This window comes from Macrotis lagotis, chromosome 3 (assembly GCF_037893015.1).
Source record: "Macrotis lagotis isolate mMagLag1 chromosome 3, bilby.v1.9.chrom.fasta, whole genome shotgun sequence".
Classification (NCBI taxonomy): domain Eukaryota; kingdom Metazoa; phylum Chordata; class Mammalia; order Peramelemorphia; family Peramelidae; genus Macrotis; species Macrotis lagotis.
In genome coordinates, this window is record NC_133660.1 from 151,029,410 (window position 1) to 151,057,159 (window position 27,750).

Sequence of the window (27,750 nt, forward strand, 5' to 3'; positions counted from 1 at the left end):
TGGATCATCACTGGCAATCTCATATTTATATGTGTATTGTAAACATTTAAGCACTCCCAAATCATAAATAGCATAAGTTCATTTTCTTTCTAATTCTGTTCTTATACCCAGAATTTCAGTGGCTATCTGTCAAATTAACAAACTAAGATAAAAGATCAAAGCAAGAAATGTTTCAAATGGCAGTAAAGAAACCCTTTACATCAAAGCAATTCATAACAGCACGTTATAAATAGAAATAGATCAGTCATTGTTTTCACCTCTGCTAAATAAAACTAGACTCTTGAAATGGCATGTCACTTGACCTTTGAGGGTTTCATCAGCTGTATTTAACTAATGCAAAGAGAACACATTTGGAAGTGTCCCGTGTTGACAGGAAAGAGTCTCCTGCTAGTTTTCACTATGTTCAAAAGGAGCAAGCCCTCTGTTACAGACAGAAAGAGGGAATTATTTGCCCAAGGAACTACACAGACCATACTGAAGAATGACAAGAAGAATTTTCATTCTTTGTCACAACTTGTACTATCTGCTGGTGTACTGAAACCAACTCCACTAGTCAAACATTCAAAAATCACTCATTTTGAGATAGAAATTCTTGATGCTCAAACCAGGAAACAGATATGTATTGTGGACAAGGTGAGTTTTATTTTGGTTTTTATTCTTCTCTCATTATGGTTTCCTATAAAGGAGTACTGTGATTCTCTAAAAAAGTTTATCATTCATTTTTATTTTTCCACAAGTGGGTCCCACATTTTATTATTTATAAAGAAAGTTATATGATTCAAGATATAAACAAATTTATTTTTACATATTATCAAATAGACCACTATTTATTTATTATATAAATTTATCATTAGTCCAGATAAAATTTCTGAGTGAAATCTCTAAATCTTTCTGTACCCCCAGGTACATTTTAAAATTCATGGATTTTCTTTTATATAATAACAAACCACTGAATACTTCAATGTCTCCCTATATTTTATTATTGTTTATTGCTAACAGTGACCTTGTTACTGAAGTAATTGAATCATAAGGAGATTTGGATTCTACCTCTAAAACTTGACATAAGATTTTTTTTTTACTTTTTTTTTGGCTGTTGTTTGAGGGGGGTGGTGGTAAGCAGAGCAAAATTAAGATTATTTAAGAAGATATACTACCATCTACTATCTCAAGAAGCATATCTACTCAAAGCTAAAATGTCAAAGGTCATCATGAGAACTGTGATGTAGACAGTAACAAATATTTCTAAATGTTTTAATATATTCATATAAAATGTTTTATTGTGATAATATACATCTTCCTATGAACATTGAAAATGCATATTTTTGTATTCTGAAACAAGGTTCTCACCTACAGATAGGGGAGGGTAGATTGAATAATACATACATACATACATGTGTGCATATATACATATATTCATATTTGTTCCACATACACATGCACATATCCATAATGGATTTTTTGCGTTTTTGTTTTCTCAAAGGGTGAGTGAAAAACTTCAGAGTTACAAATAAAATAAAATTTAAAAAAATATTAGTATATAATTGAAAGAAAAGTAATTCAGAATATTCTTTCAAACATCAGTTATGCCATGGAAATAATAATCTAAATGATCATTTCTGATGAAATTATTCAGTATTTGAGAAATATGAATTCTGTGGACTATAAAGAAGGTAGAGAGTATATATCTGATTCAAAATCTTGTGGAAAGAATTATAAAATACTTTTTTTTCAAATTTATTATCCTTTATCATTTTCCATATTGTTTTAACATGAGTTTCCAAAGAGAAACAGGTGCAATTGTAATAAAATAACAATTCTAATTAGCATATATACTGTAAAGTGATAAAAACATTTCAGGAATTTACAGTTTTTCTTTAAAATATAATGGTTGGGAGATATTTGAGATGATACATAGAAGGTTTCATTTATAAAATGTCAAGCCTGAATTTTTGAGGAAAGATTAAAATTGCATCCTCAAAATAATTTTGACTCACATAAAACATAAGGAATAAGTTTTCTTCCTTAACAATAAAATTACCTCCAAACTCCATGCAGTGATATTCAGTCAGTTTTAGATTGTTGTCTTAGTAAGATATCACACTGGACTCTTTGTGAATGATGTTAAAATATTATTTGCATTTATAAATTTAATTTTTGCATTTTATGTTGTTATTTATACCCACTTTAGCCTGGCATTGGCATAAACCTTTGAATGTTTATATAGAACAAGAGATGATAGTTAAACAAATCTGTAGCTAGTTTGTGGGAAGAAAAAAACAATATACACAATAAACATTTTGTGTAATGAATTCTTGCCATAATTTGCAACCTTTTTTAATTTAAAAGAGGAATATTAATGATTAACTTTTCAAAATCATTTAAAAATTTTGAGTAAGAATGCAGGAAACAATTGAACACAGTGAGCTCTTAAATAAAACAATGGATAGATAGATAGATAGATAGATAGATAGATAGATAGATAGATAGATAGAATAACTTTCAGAATTATGGGTATCTTGCTACGCAGTTAATTTGTAAAAGTAACCTAGACATTTTTATTGAGAAAACCCAGTTTTGCTGGGATAATGATAATGATCATTAGTTTTCTTTATATATACAGGCATATATACTTACTTTTATTTTTTTGAATGTGTGAATAGAGGAAAGAACTGCTTTAAGATGATAAAGGGGCAGATAGAGCACTGGCCCTGGAGTCAGGAGTACCTGAGTTCAAATCCAGCCTCAGATATTTAATAATTACCTAGCCGTGTGGCCTTGGGCAAGCCACTTAACCCCACTGCCTTGTAAAAACCTAAAAAAATGATAGATAAGTAAAAAAATATAAAAACAATATAACAATATATTCTTACACATAATTATATATGTGTATATATACTTAATTACATCTGCATATAGTATTAGATATGTATAATTAATTTTCATTTTCCAATGCCTTCTTCTTTATCCCAAGTATAATATTACTACATAAAAACTAGTAAATGCATGTAAAAGTAAATTACATGAATTAAAATATTTGCAGCATTCTATTTATAGAATTCATAACCTCTAGAGACATATTTCCCTTTCAGTGCTCTGGGCACCCTAATTGGTCAAACTGGGCAGAGACTTGGAGTCTTAGAATGTTATTTTTTTTGCATGTTATTCTAGTCATCTTGAATAAATTTTCATGATTCAATTTATTTTATTTGGGATCTAAGAGTTTTCCAAAGTTTATCTATAAAATCAGTAGTCTTCATTTCTTATGTATCAGCATACTTCCAGTGCTTTTACATATTATGGTTACTCTACTTAGCCATTATCCAGTAGGTAGATACCAACTTTTTTGCTAGTTCCTTGCTATTATAAAAAACAAAGTCATATCTATATCTGTATTTAGATACATATGCACATATATACATGTATATACGCATGTATGCAGGACACACTCACATATCTATCTGATCTTTCTTATCTGGTTGCATATATTTAGAGATAGAGATTTATATGTATGTGTATATAAATATATGCATTTTTGTGTATATACATACATAAGTGTGTGATGTATGCATGTGTGTGATTTTCGTCTCTTACTTTGACCTCATTGGTGTCTATATTGTCTTTCTAAATATAAATACAAATTATTTCATAAGTAGTTAAAATAATTAATATTCCAACAATAACAGATTAACATTCTTGTTTTCTCAAAGTTTAGTCTTTGTAATATTTTTTCCATTTTAATCTTTTCATTCTGTTAGATGTGACATAAAACCTTAAAATTGTTTTAATTTGCATTTCCTTGTTGTTAGCGATATAAACTCTCTCTCTACTTTTCTTCTACCCCAAACTGCCAATCAATGTAAAAATATGAATTCAAAAAATTCAAACCTTGCTCAGAATATTTGGAGTCTAATCTGGATCAAAGTGTTAAGAAAAATGGATGGAGCTGGTACAATTTTTAGCATTTTGTCATCTGGAATGAGAAAAATTTGTGGTTATGGATTCATCCCAGTGTTTCTATATCCAAATTTCACCACATTAGGTTTATTGTCAATTTTGTCTTCCCAAAGAATCTAACACTAAAAAGATAGGACATAAATATCCCTAGCAGCAAGCTTCATAGGTGCACCATCTGGTGGTTAGATTAAACATACAGTGTAAAATTCAAAGAATATCCTATATTAGTTATAGATATAGGTAAATTACACGAAGTAGTAACATATATTCTAAGAAAGAAGGCATTTTCAATAACTCCATAAGATGCACTTGGTAGTACTTTTTCATCGATATTATTCTCACTCTGATAGATTTAACTTTAAGAAACTATTATATTTTAAACCATGAGGGGAAATAATGATATCATGACTGTAATAGAATAAAAGGCCACCAATGAATTGTATCAATTAAAAAATACTTTAGATGCTAAATAGGTTTTTTGATTTTAGTGGATCACAAGTTATTCAAAAATACCTTGAGTTGAACTTCATAGATATAAATTTGTATCTTAAAATATTCCATATAACCAAGACAATATAGTTTCCTTTCATTTCTTGCATTCACATAATGGAAAAAATCCATTGTCCAAAAATTTTAGGAATCACAGTTACTACAGTAATACTAATACTTATGTCTAAAAATAGTACACATTACTTAGTACACTTTTTTAAAATTTCATGAAAGTTTTGTCTTTATAATTTCATGCAAGTATTGTCTTTCTAGCCAAACTATCAGACCTCTTTATATTCTTAAGTCAATGGTGATCATCTACTATATATTGAATTATTTTTTGTTTGTTTTTTGCAAGGCAATGGGGTTAAGTGGCTTGCCCAAGGCCACACGGCTAGGTAATTATTATGTGTCTGAAGCTGAATTTGAACTCAGGTACTCTTGACTCCAGGGCCAGTGCTCTATCCACTGCACCACCTAGCTACCCTATTTTTTTTTTAATTGATTGAGTTGAAAGGTAGAAATTTCAGTCAATTATAAAGATATTAATAAATCTCTAAGGATGAGAAACTTTATAATAGAAGGAATACTAGATTTAAATACTAGGTTAGAAAATATTAGTTTATGCACCCCCCCTCTACTTTACTACTTGCTAGCTGTCAGTCACTTCAACTTTTTATGCCTTTATTTCTTACATATGATACTTTCAAGTTAATAAAGCATTTCCTCATAGTAACCCCATAACATTCAGTATAAAGATATTATTATCTGTACTTTGAAGAAGAACAAACTTAGTTTGAAATTTTATGGTCAAATGAAAGACCAAGGAATTAAAATCAAGTCCATCCTCTCTCTCCAGTGGTAAGCACAGTGGCTACCACATAATAGGTGTTTATTATATCTTTACTGACTGTTAATCTTCATGTAATGTATAATTGCCTTTACTTCATGAAAAAAATCTTAGTAACTTAAGGACAAGACAATTGGGAGTTACATTTCTGATGCTTGGATATGGTACTATCAAGTACAATTTACTTTAAATAAAATTTGTTAGGAATTTCAGTTTCCAATAACCTTCATAAATATGAATTCCTCACTAAATTGGATACTTAAATAGCATATAATTTAAAATATTAAATCCTAAATGTAAAATAATTCCACATGACATCAACAATATTTCTAGAAAAAATTAAAACAATGCAATGATATACAAATACATACATGTATATGACACAAATGTTGTATATAGTAATTGCAAAAATATATGCACATATGTTTAAGATAAAAATTTCTTACCAAATAAAGGACTATAGCAATGAAACTGAATTCCTTATTTGGCAAATATTAAAGCTTTTCATTTAAACTTTGATGATTCTTACAAGTTGACTCAGAAGAATCTATTTTATAAATATTTGACAAATACTTTCATGATGACCTATGATATAATGAATAAAATTGTCCCTAAATGAAAGTTCTATTACACACATTGTGAGCCTATGAACTTAAATTCTGTGCACTTTAGTTTTCTCCATTGTGAAAAAATGTTTGATAATTTACACTTTTTTTTGCTGGGAAGTTATAAATTAAGGAACAGATAGCTTTTTTTTTCAGGAGAGAAAATATCATGCAAATACAAAGTATTATTTATAGAAGGGAGTGAAAGGAGTTGATTATAAGTTCCCTGATTATTTGACTACTCCTCACAAGTCCAGTTGTGGAACTGTATTAAAAAAAAGTGACAGGTAGCAGAGACAATGAAATTTTAATGCCATAACAAAGCAGTGAAAATTCTTTATGATCCATAATTTATTCATGAATATTGAATAATTTCTTCAGTAAAACTTGATATTATTAGAGTGCAGCTAGCTGTTTGTTAACCAGAAGAGAATCTATTTGTTTAGTGGCCTTAAACATAAAAGCAAAACATCTCAAATAAATAGTCATTGCTGGAAAACCTAATATATTAAATTAAGAAAAGAAATTGCTATGGCTGTTGGAAGAGAAAAGGGACTCAATCTTTTTTATTGGTCCTGAGACACTGAAAGAAAGAGGAAGAAGTAAACCCAGTCAACCTAGATGACAAACTTGCCCAAAAGAGATTCTGTGAGTTGAGGAAGTAGCATGGAGATAAAGTAAAGAAATCCAGGATTCTGGAAGGTTTAGGTTATAAGCTGACTATACCCTAAATGGACTCTATAAATATGTTTAACTACTATTGTAGTCTGTGTGATTGTCTTTTCTTACTAATTTTTTTTAACTGTGGGAAAACACATCCTACTTAGATTGTGGTATTACTATCCATACTGTGCTGTTGTAGTAAATAACTTTTACTATTAGTCAATTCTACTTTCTGACTGACTTGATGATAAGCAATAGTAGAGGCTATGACCTATATTGCTGTTATTTTGGTGTTTGTGTATGTGTCTGTGTGTATGTGCATGTGTGTGTCCTAGTCCTTCGACGTCCATTCCAGCATTTGTCATTTTCTTTTCTTGTCATGGTTTTTTAATTATGTTTCTCTAAATAAAAGTGAATTAGAACATTTTGTCACCTAAATATAGGTAACTTTGATTTTTTCTTCTGAAAACTGCCTATTCATATCCTTTGGTCATTTTTCAATTGAAGAATGGTTCTTACTTTTATATAGTTGACTCTGTTCACTATGTATTGATCTATGGAGTTTTAAGAATGTATCTTCAGAATTCTTTGAACTTATGGTTACTTATTCCGCTGTGGATCAAATATGTAAATGTGGGTTGGGAGAAATAGCTCATGGATGCAGAGGGGAAAATATACCAACACACACACACACACACACACACACACACACACACATATATATATGTATGTGTATGTGTTTAGATGTATACACATGCATATGTATACATATAGCATGCATATACATTTATATACATACACACACAAATATATACATATATATTTATATGCACACACATATACATACATATCATGAAACATTTAGTTACCATACAAAAATTACATGCCCCCTTATTTCTGGAATGCATCTGAATCTGATTTGATTTTATGTTGACACAAAGCTACTGAAAGAAAAAAAAATGTTTGTAAATGGTGTTATTTTTATTTAATCAAAAAACTTAGAAAATACCTACAGAGAAAATGAGGGGTTTTTGGTTTGAGTGACCCTGTATTACTTTAATCTACATCAGTTGAATAAAATAAACTAAAGAAAAGAAACCCCTTAGAAAATAAGAATTTTTTTATTTGAAGAAAAATTAGAAAGTAAAGAACAAGATTGAAAGAAAATCCCCTTCCCCAAAATGAATAGATATCATAGGACAAATGAAGATAAATACTGAGAAAAAGACAAGGCTTGGGTCCTGAGAGGGACACAGAATTACAAAAGTAGCTATAACTTGGAAGGAAGCATAGGAAATGCTTTAATATACTTTAACATGCATTAGAATTGCATATAGAGTAAGGCATGATATTTTTAGAGTTGTGAATAATCACTACTGCAAGAATTCAAAAAGACAAATATGAAAACTGACAGTAGAAATGATTGTAGAGGAATTTAATAAAACTTTGAGCTATATAATCAGATACTACAAAAAATAAAGATTGAAGTAAAGGCAAGAAAGTGAAACTTTTTAAATGAAATTCCTAGAAAGAGGACTCAGATTTTTATAAGGGAATCAAGTTTTAGGGCCATTTTAGGGCCATTAGAATGAATGATTGAAATAAAAAATCCATCAGATGAACTATTTGTCTTTTTTCTTCTTTATGTATATGCTTAATCAAATTTTCATCAACTGAATTACTAATCTTAAAAATAATAGGACTGGCAAAGAATCAAAATATCACATTGCAGAAAATACATTTTTGAAAGTTTATTATCAGAGGTGAGAATAGAAACTGTATAACTTAGAAAGTAATAATGAAAGAAATTCTAAAGAGAACTAACACACAACTTCTCTTACCAAATTCTAGAGTATAATAAAGTAATCTTCCAAGCAGCCTAAATGCAGTACCATGCATATCAATAAGAATGGTACAGGATATCTAAAAGAAGAAAGGAAATTTTGCCATGCAGTTTAAACTTTATATCTTAAAAAACTGCTCAAATCACATAAGAGAAAAAAAAACGTTCAGAAATTATAATTCTGTTATGGAAAATCTAAAAATGGGCAGGGATTTGACATGCAAACTGATTGTATTAATGACTACATGTTCTAGATCAAAAAGTTCATGCTACCTAGAGACTTATCTTGGATATGATGTTTAGGCTTAATACTTTCCTTTGATGCCAATTAGCTAAGATTTATATAAAGTAATGTTCTGCCTCTAATTTATACTTAACAGTATAATTATATATATAATGTCAATTAAATTAATAGTTGAAAATACAATATTTTGGAATTTAAACACACCTGCAAAGAGTATAATTCTTGGGAAATTGCAAAAAAGTAACATTAGAAACTAAACATATATATATATATATATATATATATATATATATACATATTAATACATAAATATGTGTGTGCATCTACTTTTTCAGTAATATTATGTTTTGTTCATTTCCCAGCAATATCATGCTCTCTTCAAAAAAAACATGTGTCACTTTGTATAATGTTTGTTAGCTTGTTATCCTTTTATCTTTTTGGGTTGTTTGTTTGTTTGTTTGCAAGGCAGTGGGGTTAAGTGGTTTGCCCAGGGCCACACAGCTAGGTAATTATTAAGTGTCTGAGGCTGGATTTGAACTCAGGTACTCCTGACTCCAGGGCGAGTGTTCTATCCATTGCACCACCTAGCCATCCTCTATCTTTGTTATCTTGATAAAAATAAGACAATTCAAATTCTTTCATTTAATATACATGTTTTTCATGCAATCTTATGAAGAATGTCAAAGATTTTTATGTCCCTTAATAGCTGAAAAGTGATAGCTGGAAAATAAGGATATTATACTCTTTATGGAAGCAATAATTCTCATTCTTAATGAATAAATTATTAGCATTTTTTAAAAATAGTAAAATTTAGGAAAAGGTCCAAAAATAGTGAGGTTGATATTGTTGCTATAGGAAGGTACTTTCATCCAGTGAATGTGAGGAATGTAAGGAATATTTGGGCAAGCCAAGTCAGGTCAAAAAATCAACCATTTAATTAATTACTTAATATTTTCCATTCATTGTGCTAGCACTAAGAATACAAAGAGAAGCAAACATATGATCCTGACCCTCAAGTAACTCATTTTTATGGTGAAGATATTATTCAAAAAGTGATACATATGAGTCATGTATGACAAAATTGGACATCAGTATTACAGGGAAAACAGCAACAGTGGGGGCAGGTAGGGATGAGGGTGAAGGTGAGATTTGAATTGAGTTTAAAAGAAATATAGCTATCCTAGGAAGTGGAGGTAAGGAGTGAGAATATTTCAGACATGTAAAATCAACCTATACAAAAGCTGAGTTGGGAGTTGAAATTCTGTGGAGGATACTATAGGGTACAAAGCTAGATGAAAAAATAGAAAGAGACAAACTTGAGAAGGTCTCTGAATGCAAAACAAAGAATTTTCATTTGCTTCTTTAGTTAATGTGGAGTCAGTGATGTTTATTGAGTGTACGTGAGTGATACATTGTTAGAGCAACACTTTATTTTTGTACATTTATTTTATGTATTTAACGCAATGGGGTTAAGTGACTTGCCCAAGGTCACACAACTAGTCCATTATTAAGTGTCTGAGGTTGGATTTGAACTAATTTCCTCCTGACTTCAGGGTCAGTGCTCTAGTCACTGTGTAACTCAGCTGCCCCCATAGAGCAACACTTTAGAAAAAATAATTGCTTTCTGTTTGGAGGATGAATGGAAATGGGAAAAGTCTTGAGGTATGGAGTCCCTTTACAAGGCTGGCAATACCACTACTTGGCCTATTTTTTTTTTTTTTTTGCAAGGCAAATGGGATTAAGTGGACACACAGCTAGGTCATTATGAAGTGTCTGAGACCAGATTTGAACCCAGGTACTCCTGAATGCTGGGCTGGTGCTTTATTCATTACACCACCTAGCCGTCCTACTTGGCCTATTTTCAAAGAAGGTTTTGGAAAAAAGGAAAAGAAGCTGCACACACACACACACACACACACACACACACACACACACATGCTAGACTGTTTAAAGCATTTTTCCTCTCCTTGTGGAAGGAAAGAACTGTAAATTGTAGGGATGCCCATCAATTAGGAAATGGTTGAACAAGATGTGTATATGACTGTGATGGAATATTCTTGAGCTTTAAGAAATTATGAGCTCAATGATTATATGGAAAAAGGTCATGGAAATACTTGCACAAACTAATGAAGGGAAAAATAAGCAGAACCAAGAGAATATAGTATACAATTACAGATTATTATATTTAAGAATGATTTTAAATGAATAAATTATTTTTATATTAAAAATACTTGTTAATATAAAGGACATATAAAGCAAGACACTAATTTGCATTCAGAGAAAGAACTAATAAATAGAAGTATATATATAAAATTTTACATATACATATAGGCATGTATGTCTGTATATATGTAAATGTATACACATTTATATATATATGTGTATATATATACACATATATATACCTATATATATGTATATATATGTATATATGTATATGTCTATGTGTGTATAATATATATATATATATATATATATTATATATATATATATAATATATATATATATATATATATATATATATATATATATATATATATATATATATATGAATTTGGGCCTAATGGAAACCAGCTCTAAGGTGAGAAGGGAGAAAAAAAATGGGGGGAAAAAGAAATTTATGTGATAATTTAGTTGTATATTTGAAAGGAATAGCACCAAGCTACAGTTTAAAGTGCAATCATACTTTTTATTGTACTACGTTATGGCAACACTTGCTTCATTCCATAAATTAAAATTGTTTTTTAAATGAAGGCTAATGTAGTAATCTAAATCATGGGATCATGAATGTATATTCTAGAACAATGAATGTGAACAGAGAGAAGAGATATAAATAACAGTGTTTGGTAACGAACTGCATATATTAAGGATGATATCTAGCTTTGGAGCCTGCATGAATGGAGGATGATGGTACCCTTGACAATAATATCTGGGAAGACTTTAAGGGTTTAGAGAGGAAGATGAATGCATTCTGTATGTTCTAGACACTTAATACATCTAACTCAATATATTAAAAATGTGTTGGTGATAAGAGCCTGAAAAACAAGAGAGATAATTGGACTGGATGTAGAGACTGGAGAATGATTGGTTTTGAATTCATAATTCAAATTATAGGTCATCATGAATTATCTAGCAATGTTTTAGGGAGAAAAGAAAAGCGCATCTGAAAATACTCTTTATGAACCTGAAATGAGACAGAGAAAAGGAGACTGAGGAAGCTGTTAGATATTCAGGAAGAGAATGATGAGAGAGTATGATTTTCAAAAACCTAATTATACAAAAGGACATCAAAGAATAGTAGCAGAAAGGTCAGGAAGGATGAAAAATTATTTAAAAATACTTTGGTTTGGCTTTAGGACATTACTCTTTAGAAAAGAACAATTGAATGATGAGGTTAGAAATCAGATCCTTTAAAGTTAAGAAGGAAAATGAGAAGAAAGGAAATAGAGATGAGAAGTTTCACTGAAAAAGGGAAGGAAAATATAGAACAATAGTTTACTTGAATGGTTGGATCCAGTGGCTTTAGTGATGTTACTTTTATTGTCATTATCATCCTAGTCATTCAGGATAAATGTAGGTATCTTTCCTGGGGATACTGAAGAAACAAGTAGATAGGGAGAGACTGAAGAATAGCAAAAGATTAAGAAGGATAATTAGAATAATCTTCTGCAGAAGTGGGAATGAAGAGATCAAAGATATTTTTACAGTTGTAAAAGGCCTTGCTGAACTCAGAACCTGGGTACTGGTCAGTGCCATTTATTTCACTTTAGTTCCTGTCCTATGCAATAAATCATCTAAATAAATTTTTAACCCAAACTTCTAGAAAAGAAGATCTAATCTATTACCATTAGAGGACTATTAAAAGCAAAAGTTATGAACAAGTAATATCATTGCTCATTCATATTTTATAACTATTCAAAGCTTACTAGTTTAAAGAAGTTCACAATTGTGCTACAAGGTAGAAATTGCAATAATTATTATGTACATTTTATAAATAAAGAAACTCAAATTTTGTGAATTAGTTGACTTCCCCAGTCAGAGGCCTACAGTTGAATGCATAAATTTCTGGTGTTCATTTCATTCTGCTTCACTGCCAGCACAGAAAGACTCTCCATTGTCCTAGAAGTTGTAGGAAAAAAGAATTGTATGTTGTGACTAGACACAACTGTTAGCCCCTCAATGATCATTTTTTCAACATCTAAATATCATGCCTAAATTTAGTTTTACTTTAGGCCTCTAGTTGAGGTAAATTTCTCTAAGATTTTTTTCTTAAAACAAATAAAAGATATTAAAAATCCAATCATACCTCATTTCAACTTTCCTTCCTTTTAATCCTTATTTAAATTTCCTCAAAATTAGGACATCTTTACCTGTTTTGTTCAGACTCTAACTCAACATGCTATAAGAATTTTTAAGCTATCATATCCTCACCTGCTACAGAATAAATTTGCAAGAATTATGATTGTGTGTGACAAGAGGAATCAGTCATTTTTTTTTCTAATTAAACTATAGTGTGCACCTATAATTGGGAAAGTAGCTATCATCACAGGTTGTTCTAAAATGCAGTTCCTGTAACTGATAAATTTGTAAACAAATATCTTAATATATGACCCTCATATAAAAATTAGCTTAATTCTTTACCAATCACATTATTTCAATATTTTTCCACTTTTCTCCTTTTCATTTGTATTAATTCCTCATGATTTGTTAAAAAATAAAAATACAGGGGCAGTTCTTTTTTTAAAAACTTGTGAAAAATATTTAATCATGATGACAAATCTCATACTTCTGCAATAGAGAGAATGTAGACTGAGTAAATGAGAACTAATTTACCTCCACGTGATGTACTAAACATTCACCCTGCCCTACATCAGTCAGTACTAATCATTTAATGAGAACATAACACCCGTTAAATTTAATAGCAGATACTGCATGTTTCAGGAATGTGGTAATACAAAAAGATTCAATTTAAATTTTATAAAGTAGTTAATACACTAAAGAATAATTGGGTTCCTCATTTCCCTCAGGATTTCAGAAACACCCTTGATATGGAAGTTAATAACACATTAATAATAATAATAATTAGCTAATAGTAACATTTTTCACTAGATTTGGAATTCTGACAGAGAAAATGGCATTTTCAGATAGACTGGATTTAAACAGGTAGAAAAGTAACATTATAGCATGGCAGTTACAAAGATCTTAAGGATAACTACACAGTTGTTTAGCCATAGAGGAAACATTCTATATTATTAAATATTTTCTGTTTAAATGTAGACAAATATGTCATACCATTATCTAAGACATGGAAAAGAACTTAGAAGTCTTTTGGTTTCATATGACCCCTTACCATTTTACATGTGAAGAAACTAAAGTTTCTGGAGTTTTTAAAATAAAAAAAATGTTCAAATTATACAACTACTAAGTAGGAGAGCTATAACTAAAATATATAGGTCTTCTAATACTAATACTAATTACTATTACTTCTAATTACTATTACTATTACTTCTAATATCCCTTCTGCTAATAATGTCATATTTACATGATTTTATGAAACCATTATATTTATGAAGAACATTAAACCTTGGAAAATAAGTCAAATTTGTTAGTTCAAATATTATTATACCTGGTTTGAAGTTCAAATATTATTATGCCTGGTTTGATGAAAAAAAAAAGATTAAAAATGGTTAACTGATTAATTTAAAGTAGAATATTCAAACTTTGGTTCTGAGTTGTTGTCTATCCACTAGGAAGGGATATATAAATATATGCATGTATATATTATGTATATATATATATATATGTATAGAGAGATATAAATAAGATCTGAATTTGATTTCATTTCTTCTTGACACAAGATCTGTGCTCTATACTCTATCCTGTGTACCAACCAGTTGCCTATAGGATATATATCTGTATGCATATATGCATATCTAATATATATATATATATATCAGCATGAATATGTATATTTATGTATAAATATATATATATATATACACATATATATATATATGATATACACATACATATAAACATTTACTATTTATATACTGTGTGACCCTGGGCTATTCACTTAACCTATTTGCCTCAGTTCTCCCTCTATAAAATGATCTGGAAAAAGAATCAGTAAACCACTTAAGTATCTTTGCCAAGAAAACTCCAAATGGGGTCATGAAGAGTTGAACACAACTGTAATATCTGAAAAATTACAGATCCTTCCTTGACTTCAAATAAGAGAAGAATATAAAATCCTTGAAGATAGGAATTATTTCATTTTTGTCTTTTACATTTGGTACCTATGACTATATCTGACCAATAGTGGACACTTAGTAAGTATTTATTCAACTAATTGCTAATTCAATCAATCAATTCATCAAAGCAAGTTTGAAGAGTACACTGATTAGCTTAGTATATTCCAAAAATCATTTTTCCCTTTTAGTTATTTTTTCAATTAGATAGTACAGATTATTAATTTCATTTGAGCACTTTTTTTGTGAAAGTAATCTCAGGAGCTTTTGAGGTATGGGTGTATTTTTAATAAATCTGAAAATTAAATAAATTGCTTTGTTTCTTCCAAAGCCCATGAGCACTGATAAAATGAGGTCTTTATGCATGAGAAAGAATTTGGAAAATTTCAAGAAAGCAATATACACATTTGAGATGATGTTGCTTAAATTCAGTTGCAAAAGTGATGTTCATACTTTTAGGCAAAGTATTGCAGAAACAATACTATCATCAGTGAAATGGCTGCCTAACCTTTGCCAACAACAACAACATCAAAAGCAAAAGTGTTTTTGTTTTACGTCATTTTATTTTTTAGAGGCATTAAATTTATTTGCTTTTTATTGTTAAATATATTTTGCTATATGAATAACTGTCTCATTATTCATGTAACTCATCTATTAGTGATTTTAGAAGAGGGTGAATATTGATATGTCTTTAATGGATAGAAATGCAAGCATTATGATAAAGTAAAGTTTAAAATTTCATAAGATGTGATAGAAATAATTTTAGACTGGCAGAATCTTTCATTGCCTAGTTCGCTTTTTAAATCTTGTTTTATATTTTAAGACTTCTTACCATCATTGTTACCTTTTTCTGAATACTCTAAACTTTTTAATTATACCTCAGAGTATATAAGTGTGTATGTTCTATGTACATAGGTGTATATATGTGCATATATCTATAAATATATGTACATGCATTTGTATATGGATGAGTATATATATATATATATATATATATGGAGAGAGAGAGAGGGGAGAGAGAGAGAGAGAGAGAGAGAGAGAGAGAGAGAGAGAGAGAGAGAGAACATTTGAGCTGGTTCAACAAGCAGACTAGGGTAGGACTTTAAATTTACTTAAATTACAAATTGAAATTTTTTAACTGATTCTAAACATTCATTAGGTTTGCAAGAGTAGGGAGACACAATTCATATCTTAGTACTATCAATTACTTCAATACTTCAATCAAAATTGATTTTTTTTAGGTTTTTGCAAGGCAAATGGGGTTAAGTGACTTGCCCAAGGCCACACATCTAGGTGATTATTAAATGTCTGAGGCCGGATTTGAACTCAGGTACTCCTGACTCCAGGGCCAGTGCTCTATCTCCTGACAACTAATCACACCAAAAGATTATTGATTTTGTTAGGGTAGTACCTCCAACAATCAAGATCATAGTTGAAAGTGTCATTGTCCTTAGACAAACATTGTTGAATCTCTCTGAGTTAAGTTTGTCTTCAAATGAAAGACATGACAATGTGTTTGAATATAATGCCTTTGCATCATATTTGTATCAACTTAAATTTGTACATCACTGGAAACTTTGAGAACCCAGGGCCATTTACATTCCAAGACAAGGATTATACTAAAATATTAGTGACGGGGGGCGGCTAAGTTGCACAATGGATAAAGCACCGGCCCTGGAGTCAGGAATACCTGGGTTCAAATCCGGTCTCAGACGTTTAATAATCACCTAGCTGTGTGGCCTTGATCAAGCCACTTAACCCTATTTGCCTTGCAAAAAAAAATCTAAAATATTAGTGAAAATGTTAGTCGACCAAAAGCACCAAATTACAGTCTTTCTACTTATGGAAAACTTTTTGAATTCTGTATATTCCATAATTTGTATGTTTCTATAATTATCTTACAGCATTGTCTCATTTGTGTATTTCATTAAAAATCAAAGCAATCTGTATCTTTAAGATTTTTTTCTTATTAATGAAGACGGTACCAGGCAAAGCCTTATTTTATGTATCTCTATGACCATTCTTTAAATTGACCTTAGAGTATTCATGAATTCAACCAAAAGAGATCTGCATTATTAACTAGTAATTATTTTAATCATGAATATCCCTTGATCTCAAGCTTATTGAAATAAAAGGCAAAATGTCTATGCAAATCCCTTTCTATCACCTTACCTTCATATATAATTTTAAAAAGTTAATTATTTATGCTTTGTTTCTTGTTTTTTTGCAAGGCAAATGGGGTTAAGTGGCTTGCACAAGGCCACACAGCTAGGCAATTATTAAACGTCTGAGACCGGATTTGAACCCAGGTACTCCTGATTCCAGGGCCGGTGCTTTATCCGCTACTCCACAGGCCACCCCTAATTAGCTATGTTTTGAAGATCTTTAGTAAACCTAGAATGACCTCAAAACAATAAGCTATATATATATATAGGGACAACTAGATGACGCAGTGGATCGAGCACCGGCCCTGGAATCAGGAGTACCTGAGTTCAAATGTGGCCTCAGACACTTAATAATTACCTAGCTGTTTGGTCTTGGGCAAATCACTTAACTCCATTGCCTTGAAAAACCCTAAAAAAAAACGTTAGACATATAATACTTTAAAGCATACAAAGTCCCTTAAATATATACTTATCAATGATTCACAGAAAAAAAAAACCCAGAAACTATTTTTTTTCTATCATCCTCATTTTATAGAAAAGGAAATGGAAAAGGAGAAAATAAATGAACAGTTGATGGACAAAAGAATTATTAGTTATGAGAGAAGCAATAAGAGCCCAGAAAATCTTTGCTCCAAGTTCATAATTTACTAACCAAAACTGTCTCTTTTAATTAGGACTATACAAAAAAATACTCCTTAGAATGTATTGTAAAACATGGTCTTGTTAGAGAATTAAGGCAGGTTATAAGGTGGATTGGTGAAAGGACAATCATGCAATGTGGAAGTATTGTTTCAAAAAAGGCGTTTAATTAGGAGAGAAAAGAAGAATTCACCGATGAGATCCAATAGGTTAGATTAAATTGTTATATCTTGAAAGGGAAACTGCTTATACAGTTTATATATTTTCATGTTTTCTTAAAACAAGCATGTAAGGAAAAATATGCATAAAGGAATATTATATTTTTCCTAGAAAAAAAAACAATTAAGCAGTGAAATATAAGATCATACTTCTGTTCTAGTCTTTCCTCAAATTGGGCCAGTTTCCTCCTAGAAACTTCATTTCAGGAGAGCATCTAAGATAGCCATGTGTTCTTTTTATTTGAATTCTGCTCCTTTCATTAGAGGGGAGTCTTAGAACTTTACATTTTCATCTTTCTATATGTGATATCTTCCCCTATTAGTACAAAAACATCTTGACAGTAAAGATTATCTTGTTTATATTTGTATTCCTGGTGTTTAAAATGTAGTTAGCATTTAATAGATGGTTATTGATTTGCTGCAGTGCCCACAAAAATAATTACAAAACAAATACAAAAAGAAACATGAAATGAAGAAGCATTTTCAAATCATTAAACATGCACAATGTGATGTAAAAGGTATTTTAATGTCATTTATATGCTTGGTCTGATTTATTTTATCCCCGCCCCAACCATCTCCCCCAAAAGCAATAATAAACAAAAACTGGAGTGGTGAGCATGAATTTAGAAAACACGATAATAAAAGTAAATGTCTAATAAGAACATAAGGAATGTATTTTTTTCCAAAACTCATCATAAATAATAAAAATGTCAATATTGAATATTTATGAATTCATAAATAATTATGATAAAAAATCCAAGTGTTTTAAGGAGAAGCTAGAAACAACTTACCTTGATACTTAATGTAGGGAACTTTATTATTCCTCTTTCAGTTCTTAAAAAATCCAATTGAAGGGGCCAGCTAGGTGGTGCAGTGGATAGAACACCAGCCCTGGAGTCAGGAGGACCTGAGTTCAAATTTGACCTCAGACACTTAATAATTGCCTAGCTGTGTGACTTTGGGCAAGTCACTTAACCTCATTGCTTTAAATAAATAAATTTTTTAAAAATTCAATTGACAGACCAACAAAAAAGAAATTATAAATCCTATAATGGAACTGACATATCTATGGCAATTAATGAATAAAAATCTTAGAGAATACAAATCATTTTGACAAAAAAATGGTTAGTGAAGCTCTAGCTTATCCTCTCATTGAAAAGATAAGAAAACTCAGACCGAGAAAAGGGAAATGACTAGCCTAAGATCATATAGCTAGTTAATGATTAATGCAAGGCAAAAAATTTCCATTACTCTCTAGTTGAACAAACCTGCTTCTCTCTATATATGTATACATATATGCTTATTTATCTAAATTATCTCTGCATATGGCTATGCCGAAATATACATATGTGCTAAAGTATGAGGAGGAATGTGGTTACTTTAAATATGATATATAAATTTGAAACTTTTAAAAAAGATGCAAAGAATTTTATTTAATTCAATGTGCTTATTATTCAATAAACAAAGATAGTTTTATTCCATCTTTTCCCCACAAACTCCAAGGAGAAAAAAACAGCTTGTATATCAATACATAATTAAATATAGTTTCAGTTAAATGAAATACCATGTCTAAACAAAGCAGTTTACTTATTTCATTAAGCATAATGGAATTTAAGCAAGTTAGTAATCCAGGTAAAAAATAACTATACTTTTCCATTGTCCATTCATTTAGATTGTTTTTAGTTTAAGTTACCTAGGATGACATTGATTGCATTTTTTATGAATTCATAAAATCCTTTTATTTATTAATGCAGTTAAACAGAGTAAATATTAAATTTATTATGAAATTGGTAAACCTAAACATCATTCTCCTGAGTCTTCTGGCCCCATTTTTGAGATTAAGAAGTTCAAGGAACAAGACAGAAGTTTTGATAAAATGTAATAATCTCTCTTTAGTGATATTTCATTTTGTCTAGGCTCATATGTATCTCTCTGTTATTTCCTCTTCATTAGATGGAAATGAAATTACAGAGATAAGTGACATCTAGAATAATGGCATATGTATACCTAGTCAATTATTTTCTATCTTTTTTGTTTTTGATGAAAGTGATAATGATGTTTTAAATAATACCTAATTTGGCCTCCCAACTTGCATTGTTTTAAGGAAGGTCCTGGAAACAGAATATGTTTGAAATCCCAGGGCCAGCCTCGTTAAAGAAAAAAAAAAGAGACAAATCACAGACAGGTTAACATCAGAATAATTAACATCCAATAAAGGTTTCCAATAAAAGAGAAGAAAATGCAAATTCATCAGCAATTCTTCATAGCCCTTATATTTCCTCAGGGTTAGAGGAGAAGTAGAAAAGGAGTTTAAGGGTGTTAAGGATCACTTTGTTTTTACACTATCATAACATATTAATTTAACCAACACTCTTTTAATATGAAGTCATAGTTAAATTGCCAAGAAGATTATATATCCAGTGTAGACCCATGATAGCCAACCAACTGAATTCTTCCAACAACTTTAAAATAAAGTCTCAAATTAAAACTTGTAATTACAGAAGTAAGAAAAAGTCAGAGTTAGGTGAGCCATTTTTTCAGACCTAAGAATAGGAGGGAGCAAACATTTGAAATGTTGGAAGGGAATCCTTATGAAGTTTTGTCTGGAGTCAATACACAGGGAAATTGCAACACTGACCACAACAGAAACAGCAGCTTTAGGAGCCTTCAATCAAAAGATTACAGGGAACCTGGAATTGGGAACAACTGGTGCTGACTGGCAACGTTATTGCCCATACACAGTTCTGAGACCCAATTCCAGAGAGGAGAGGAGTGCTGGTGGTCAGTCACAAGGAGCATGGTCAGAGTACCAAAGAAGTGAGTTTTAGTGTTTGCGACTGCAGGGTACCAGGGACCTTTCTTGTGTAAAGACTTTAGAGCAGTGCAGGAGAGCAGTGACCATATATCTCCCATTATCACATCACCTTGGAAATACCAAAAACAAAGCTTGCAGGCAAGTGACCAAAAAATAATTCAGAGATTGGAAGAAAAGAACAAACAATAAAAATGTACTTGACAATAAAAAGATAATTCAGAGGCAGGAAGATCAAGATACAAACTCAGAAGAAAACAGCAATATGAAAAGTATCCAAAAAGTCTCAAAGAAAAATTATTTTTGGAAAGAACCCCCCTGCAAAAAAAGATAAGTGTTAGAAGAAAATTAAGGAAATAAATGTGATGCAAGAAAAAATTATTAAAAAAAAGAATGAAGTAAAAGAGTCAAAAAATGCTAAAGAAAATAGTGCTTAATTGGCCTAATGGTAAAAGAGGTACAAAAGTTCATTGCAAAAATAATTCCTTAGAAAACAGAATAGCCCAAATTGAAAAAGAAGTGGAAAAATCACACTGAAGGAAAAAGTCCTTAAAAATTAGACTTGGGCAGATGGAAGCAAATGACTCCATGAGACTTCAAAGAACAATAAAACAAATTGAAAAATAGGAAAAAATGTGAAATATCTCATCAGAAAAATAATCAAACTGGAAAATAGATCAAGGAGAAAAAAATTAAGAATCATTTTATTATCTGAAACCCATGAGTTAAGAAAGAATCTAGATCTCATATTTTTAGAAAGATTTTATTTATTTTGAATTTTACAATTTTCCTCCTAATCTTGGTTCGCTCCCTCCCCATAGCAGGTAGTCTGTTAGTCTTTACATTATTTCCATTGATTTTATATCTTAGGTCCAGAGGATAAAATAGAAATAGAAAGCATCCATTTGGAAAGAACTCTCAAATATATTAAAGCTAAATTCCAGAACTTCCAAGTTAAAAATAAAATGTTGCAAGCAGACAGAAAGAAACAATTCAATTATCAAGCAGCTAAAGTTGGCATCACATGAGATTTCCATGTTATAGAACAGAAGGACTTAGAATATGATATTCTGGAAGACGAAGAAATTAGGACTACAATCAAGAATCACCTGCCCAGCAAAAGTGAGAGTAACTCTTCGGGAACAAATGTGTATTTCATGAAACAGAGGGCTTCTAAGCATTTCTGTTAAAAAGCACAGAATAGAAAGTTTTACATTCAAACAGTAAATCAAGAGAAACATTGGAAGATAAAAAGAAAAGAGAAGTCATAAATAAATAAAATTAAAGGCTTTCATTCTTTTATGAGAAGAGGATGCATGAAACTCTTGAGAACTTTGTCATTATTAAGACAGTTAAAAGGAACTTAAATAGGCAGAAGACTGGGGTGTTATTTAAGGGTGTTGAGATAATCTCTCCCCTCCAAAAAAACTTAAGGTAGATAAAAAGGAATACACTGACCTACATGCTCCAAAATAGTCACAGCAACTCTTTTTGTAATGGCAAAGAATTGGAAATTGAGGGGATTCCCATCATTTCGGAAATGACTAAACAAAAAGTTATGGTACATGAATGCTATGAAATACTATTGTTCTATAAGAAACCATGAATAGTTTGAATCTAGAGAAGTATGGAATGACTTGCAAGATCTGATGCTGAGCGAAAGGAGTAGAACCAATGAACAATGTGCACATCAACATCAACATTATCAGATGGACAACCTTTATGGAAGCAGTTCCTCTCAGCAGTTCAGAGAGCTAGGACAATCATATTAGACCAGCTATGGACAATGTTTTCCCTATCCAGAGGAAGAAAAACAAAACAAAACAAAACAATACACACACACACACAAAAAGAACACTTCAGAATATGATGAACACTATAAAAATTATATCTTACATATTTCTTTCCTTGAAACCTAATTCTTCATACCAAAAATAATTGATCTGTAAACATGCTTATCAAAATATTTAAGTATAATGCTAAACTTACTGTTCTCTGCTGAGAGGAGTGGAGTGGGAAGGGTGGGTGGAAGGAAAATTTGTAATTTCAAAACATATATGTGCATATGGATGAAACTAAATTTTGAAATATTTTTAAAAAGGAATGCACTGTGAAAAGAGGGAAGTAGAATAGAGAGAGCTTCTCACATAAAAGAAATATACAAGAAAGAGATTTTACAATAGAAAGAAAAATGAGGAAATGGCAAGCAATGCCTGAACTAGTCTCATTGAAATTTCTTCAAATAGAGAATAATACATGCATACATATACACATACACACACATGAAAACTCAGTTCTATATAGAAATGTAGCTTAACCAGGAGGATATAGATATGGAAAGGTAGAATAAAAAAAAGGTGAAGAGAATTCTTTTTAAAATGTATTTATTTTATTTTTAATTTTTTCCCCCCTGCTAAAGGCAAAAGTAAATTTCAACATTTACTTTCAAAACACTGAGTTCCAAATTCTCTACCTTCCTCCCAATCTACTCACCAGGTTGAAAAAAAATAAGTTACATGGTTTAGGTGAAAAATATTTAGTCATGAAAATCACTACTTTCAATAGTCAAGCTGAAATATAAGCATGAAAAGAAAACCTTAAGAAAAATAAAGAGAAAAAAATAGTATGCTTTAGTCTATATTGAGACTCACCTGATTCCTGTAAATAAAGATCAAACTTTCTGTTCAACTTTGGTTGATTAATCAAGACAAGTTTGAAAGTCCTCTGTTTCATTGAATGGTCATCTTTTCCCCTGAAAGAGTATGTTCAGTTTTGCTGGGTAGTTGATTCTTGGTTGTAATCCAAGTTCTTTTGCCTTCCAGAATACCAAATTCCAAACCCTATGAGCCCTTAATGCAGAAGCTGCTAAATCTTGTATTAGCTTGGTTGTAGCTCCTTTGTATTTGAATGGTTTCTTTATGGTTTTTCATAATATTTTCTCCTTGACTTGGAAGTTCTGAAATTTGGCTATAATATTTCTGGAGGCTTTCACTTTGGGATCTCTTTCAGGAAGTGAACAGTTTTTCCAATAAGATATTTCACATGTTCTTCCACTTTTTCATCCTTTTGTTTTTGTTTTACTGTCTCTTGATTTCTCACAATGTCATCAGTTTTCTTTGGCTCCATTCTCCATTTGAAAGAATTATGTCCTTCAGACAGTTTTTGTATCTCCTTTTCCATCTGACCAGTTCTGCTTTTTAAGGCATTCTTTTCTACATTGACCTTTTAGAATGCAATTTTCCATTTTATGCAAACTGATTTTTCATATGTTATTTTCTTCATTATTTTTTTGTATCTCCTTCACCAAGTTGCTGACTTGGTTTTCATGATTTTCCTGCATCACTCTCATTTCTCTTCCCAATTTTTCCTCAACCTTCCTTACTTGAATTTTCAAAATCTTTTTTGAACTCTTTTATAGCCTGAGCCTAATTCATATTTTTCTTGGAGCCTTTGGATTCAGAAGTCTTGACTTTGTTATGTTCTGAGCATATATTTGGATCCTCCATAGAACCTAAGTTAATGTGTACAATCAGATTTTTTTTTCTTCTGTTGTTTGCTCATTTCTCCATCCTATGACTTGATTTTAACTTTTTCTTAACATTGGGTTCTACTTTCAGGGTGGAAGATTCTTATTACTAAACTTTTGAGAGTTTTTATACTGTTTTCAGGGAGACTCTCTCAGGGACTTCAATTCCTCCATGGTCTAATAAGAACTTATGACTGCTCTCCTGGTCTGTGCTCTGGTCTGTGAATGACCACAAACACTTCTTTCTACCCTGGAAGTGTGAGGAGTGAGGAAGTGAGAGTACTGATGCAAGCAGTAAACTCTATTGTACTTCTGATCCTCTTCTTTATACTGGGAGCCCAGACTGTGACCTGGATTTGAGTGTGGGAGAAAAAAAACCCAGAGTCCTGTCTCAGGGATTGCAAAGAGACCCCTGCAGTCTCTCCCAACCCACTTACTATCTGTAAATTCTCTGGTAGAAGCTACCAGGTGGTCCCCAGGGACCAGGTTTGTGCTGAGGCCTGCACTGGACTGAGCTCTTTCTCACCATGGTGCAGCAGAGTTTTCCTTTTGACCTTCCCATCCTTGACAATTCCTGGGCTGTTTGGTCTGGAAGCTGTCACCACAACCATAGACCAAGGTGCCCTGCAGTCTATTCCTAGATGGCTGTAGCTGGTTTGCTATGGTGTAACCAGGGTTGTACTGTAGGACCTTCCTAACCCCTGGATATTTCAATTTGTCTTGGGCTGGAAAATTGTTTCACTCAGTTTTTCTATGGGTTCTGCCACTCTAGAATTTGGTTAGAATCATTATTTAAAGGTACTTGGAGTCATTTGGAGGAGAGTTCACAGGAGTCTTAGCCCTTAATTCTGCCATCTTACTCCAACCAAAGGTAAATAGACTTAAGCGAGAGAGTGGATAAAAACAAAATAGACCTTTGAGAAAAGACATGATAAAAAGAGGAAAAGTAAGAAACAAAATAATTCACTGAAGGGAAATATACAGTGATTATAATTGTGAATGTGAGGGGGATGAGTTGTCTCCTATGAAATGTAAGCAGATCAGTGGTGCAATTTAACTGGTTCAAACCAATTGAGCAGAACCTATACCTAATTAATCTTATGTTGAGTTTGGCAAAGTGGTTATTTAAATAGCACTTGGCAATCAGGATTCTCTCAAGAATGGTGCCTGGGCAGTGGCTTAATATGGAAATCACAAATTTACATTACCCTTTTTTAATGTTCAACTGAACAATGGTGCTTTTCCAGCACCTATTAGTAATGTTCATTCCATCCAGAGATGGAAAAAATTAACAGAATTATGCTTATAATTTTTATATATTCATTTCACATAATTCATTATACCTTTGATGAAATACTGCATTTTAATTCCACCATTTTAGTCACTTCAGTAAACCAACATATAGCATAAAGAGGAAAAGTGTCAAACAACCAGCTGGTGACAAGCTGTCATTTGTTTCCACCTTGCGTTATGTCCAAAATTACCCCTAAATATTATTAATGAGCTGGTGTTCCCTGAATGGTGAAACCAATAGGAAGTTGGGACGCAATGAACTAATATAAAGATTTCAAGGGCTAGTTTATCACCCATTTTAGAAGTCATGGAAGTAGAAGAGAAAAAGGATTAGAATAGGTAGAATGAATTTTGGTTCTACATATATTCCAACATTGGCTGCTGTGGTCCTGCGGATACATTTTTGTTCCATAAGGATATGTTTATGTTCTTATCTGAGTATTAAATGCATGAAATATTAACTGCTTTTTGACATATCTTTTTGAAAACTTAAAATAATCATTAGGGCAGAGAACTAGTTGTTAATTTATTTGAATCCCACACTGAAGGAGATAGCAGAATGGATTGGAAACTGGAATCTAATATGTTCTTTATAAGAGACACAGTTGGACCAGAAAACACACACAGACACACACAGACACACACGGACACAAACACAATACAAACACAAAAATGTTAAAATAAAGGACTGGAGTAGAATTTACTAAGTTTCAGATGAAGAAAAAATGTAAGCATAGCACCTATGATTTCAGATAAGGCAAAAACAGAAGTAGATCTAATTAAAAGAGATAGGAAAATTGTATTTTGCTAAAAATTGACATATACAATGGAATGAAACAAAAAATATATAGAAAATTTTTCTATTAAAGGTCTCATTTTAATATGTACTGAAATTAGAACTCAGGTTTATTAAAAAAGAGATTATCTACCATTAAGTTAGGCTAAAGGATATGAATAGGTAGTTTTCAGAAGAAGAAATTAACATTCTCTATGGCCAGTTAAAAATGCTAGAAATCACTTTTGATTGACAAAATGCTTATTTAAACAAATATCATTTCAATCTATCAGAAAAAAGCAAATGCTGAAGGTAGATGAGGGAAAATAGGTATGCTAATGAACTCTTGGAAGAATTCTTAACTATTCCACATTCTGGAAAACACTTTGAAACTATGTCTAAGATTGTATAAAAGATCTAGAAAACTTGTATCCTGGAAAACCACTACTAGCTCTATGACCCAAAGAGAATAAAGGCAAAGTTAAGTACCTATAAGTACATAAATATTTATAATAGTTTTTGAGTTGTGACAAAGGATTGGAAATCAAGGAGATACTTGAATTAGTGAATGGATAATTATGGCATATTATTGTGATGGAATGCTCTTGTGGGCATAAGAAATGACACAGAGGTTATGGTTTTTGAAATACATGGCAAGAAACTATATTGAACTAATGCAAAGCTAAATGAAAAGAACTGGGAGATTTTTGTGCATAGTAACAACAGTATTGTAAGGATGTGCAAAAAAGACCTGGCTACTTTCATTAATACAATGATCCAAGATAATTCCCAAGGATTCATAATGAAAAAAGTACTATTTGCCTCCTGTCAGAGAACTGATCAACTTTCAGTGTGAACTAGTACCATTTTCTCATTTTATTTTTCTTGGGTTTTTTGAAATAGGATTTATATGAGGTGTATTTTGCATGATTTCACATGTATAATGATAACATTTTGCTTGCCTTCTCAGTGGACATCGGAGAGCATGGGAGAGAAGAAAAAAATTTAGAAGAAAATTTTAAAAAGAATGTTAAATTAGCTATCAACAAGACTTTTATATATTATGATAGACTTTTTTGTGTTTTTGCAAGGCAATGGGGTGAAGTCTTGGAAAGGTTTATTCATTCATTCATTCATTTTTTAATTTATTCAATCTTTTATATATTTATTTTGGTTTTTGCAAGGCAGTGGGGTTAAGTGACTTGCCCAAGGTCACTTAACTAGGTAATTATTAATGTCTGAAGCTAGGTTTGAGCTCAGGTCCCTCTGATTCCAGGGTCAGTATTCCATCTACTGCGCCACCCAACTGCCTAAAATAATTAAATAAATAACTTTTACTAAAATTTTTAAATTAAGAAAAAAGTTAATATACCTAAGAAAGAAGCCTTTTGATGCCCATGTAGAACTCTCAGTTATAAAAAAA

The 27,750-nt window shown here is 31.2% G+C and overlaps 1 protein-coding gene across 2 annotated transcripts in view; it reads left to right on the top strand.

Annotated features, from left to right (window-relative positions):
• Nucleotides 1–321: 321 nt before the first annotated feature.
• Nucleotides 322–27,750, top strand: part of TECRL (trans-2,3-enoyl-CoA reductase like) — a 175,764-nt gene continuing 148,335 nt past the window's right edge. Inside the window, exon 1 of one of the 2 annotated variants that reach the window (XM_074229344.1) lies at nt 322–633. In XM_074229344.1, the coding sequence (XP_074085445.1) occupies nt 334–633 (300 nt within the window). In that variant the 5' untranslated portion in view covers nt 322–333. The remainder of the gene's footprint in view (nt 634–27,750) is intronic. The other variant, XM_074229343.1, reaches the window with a different exon arrangement.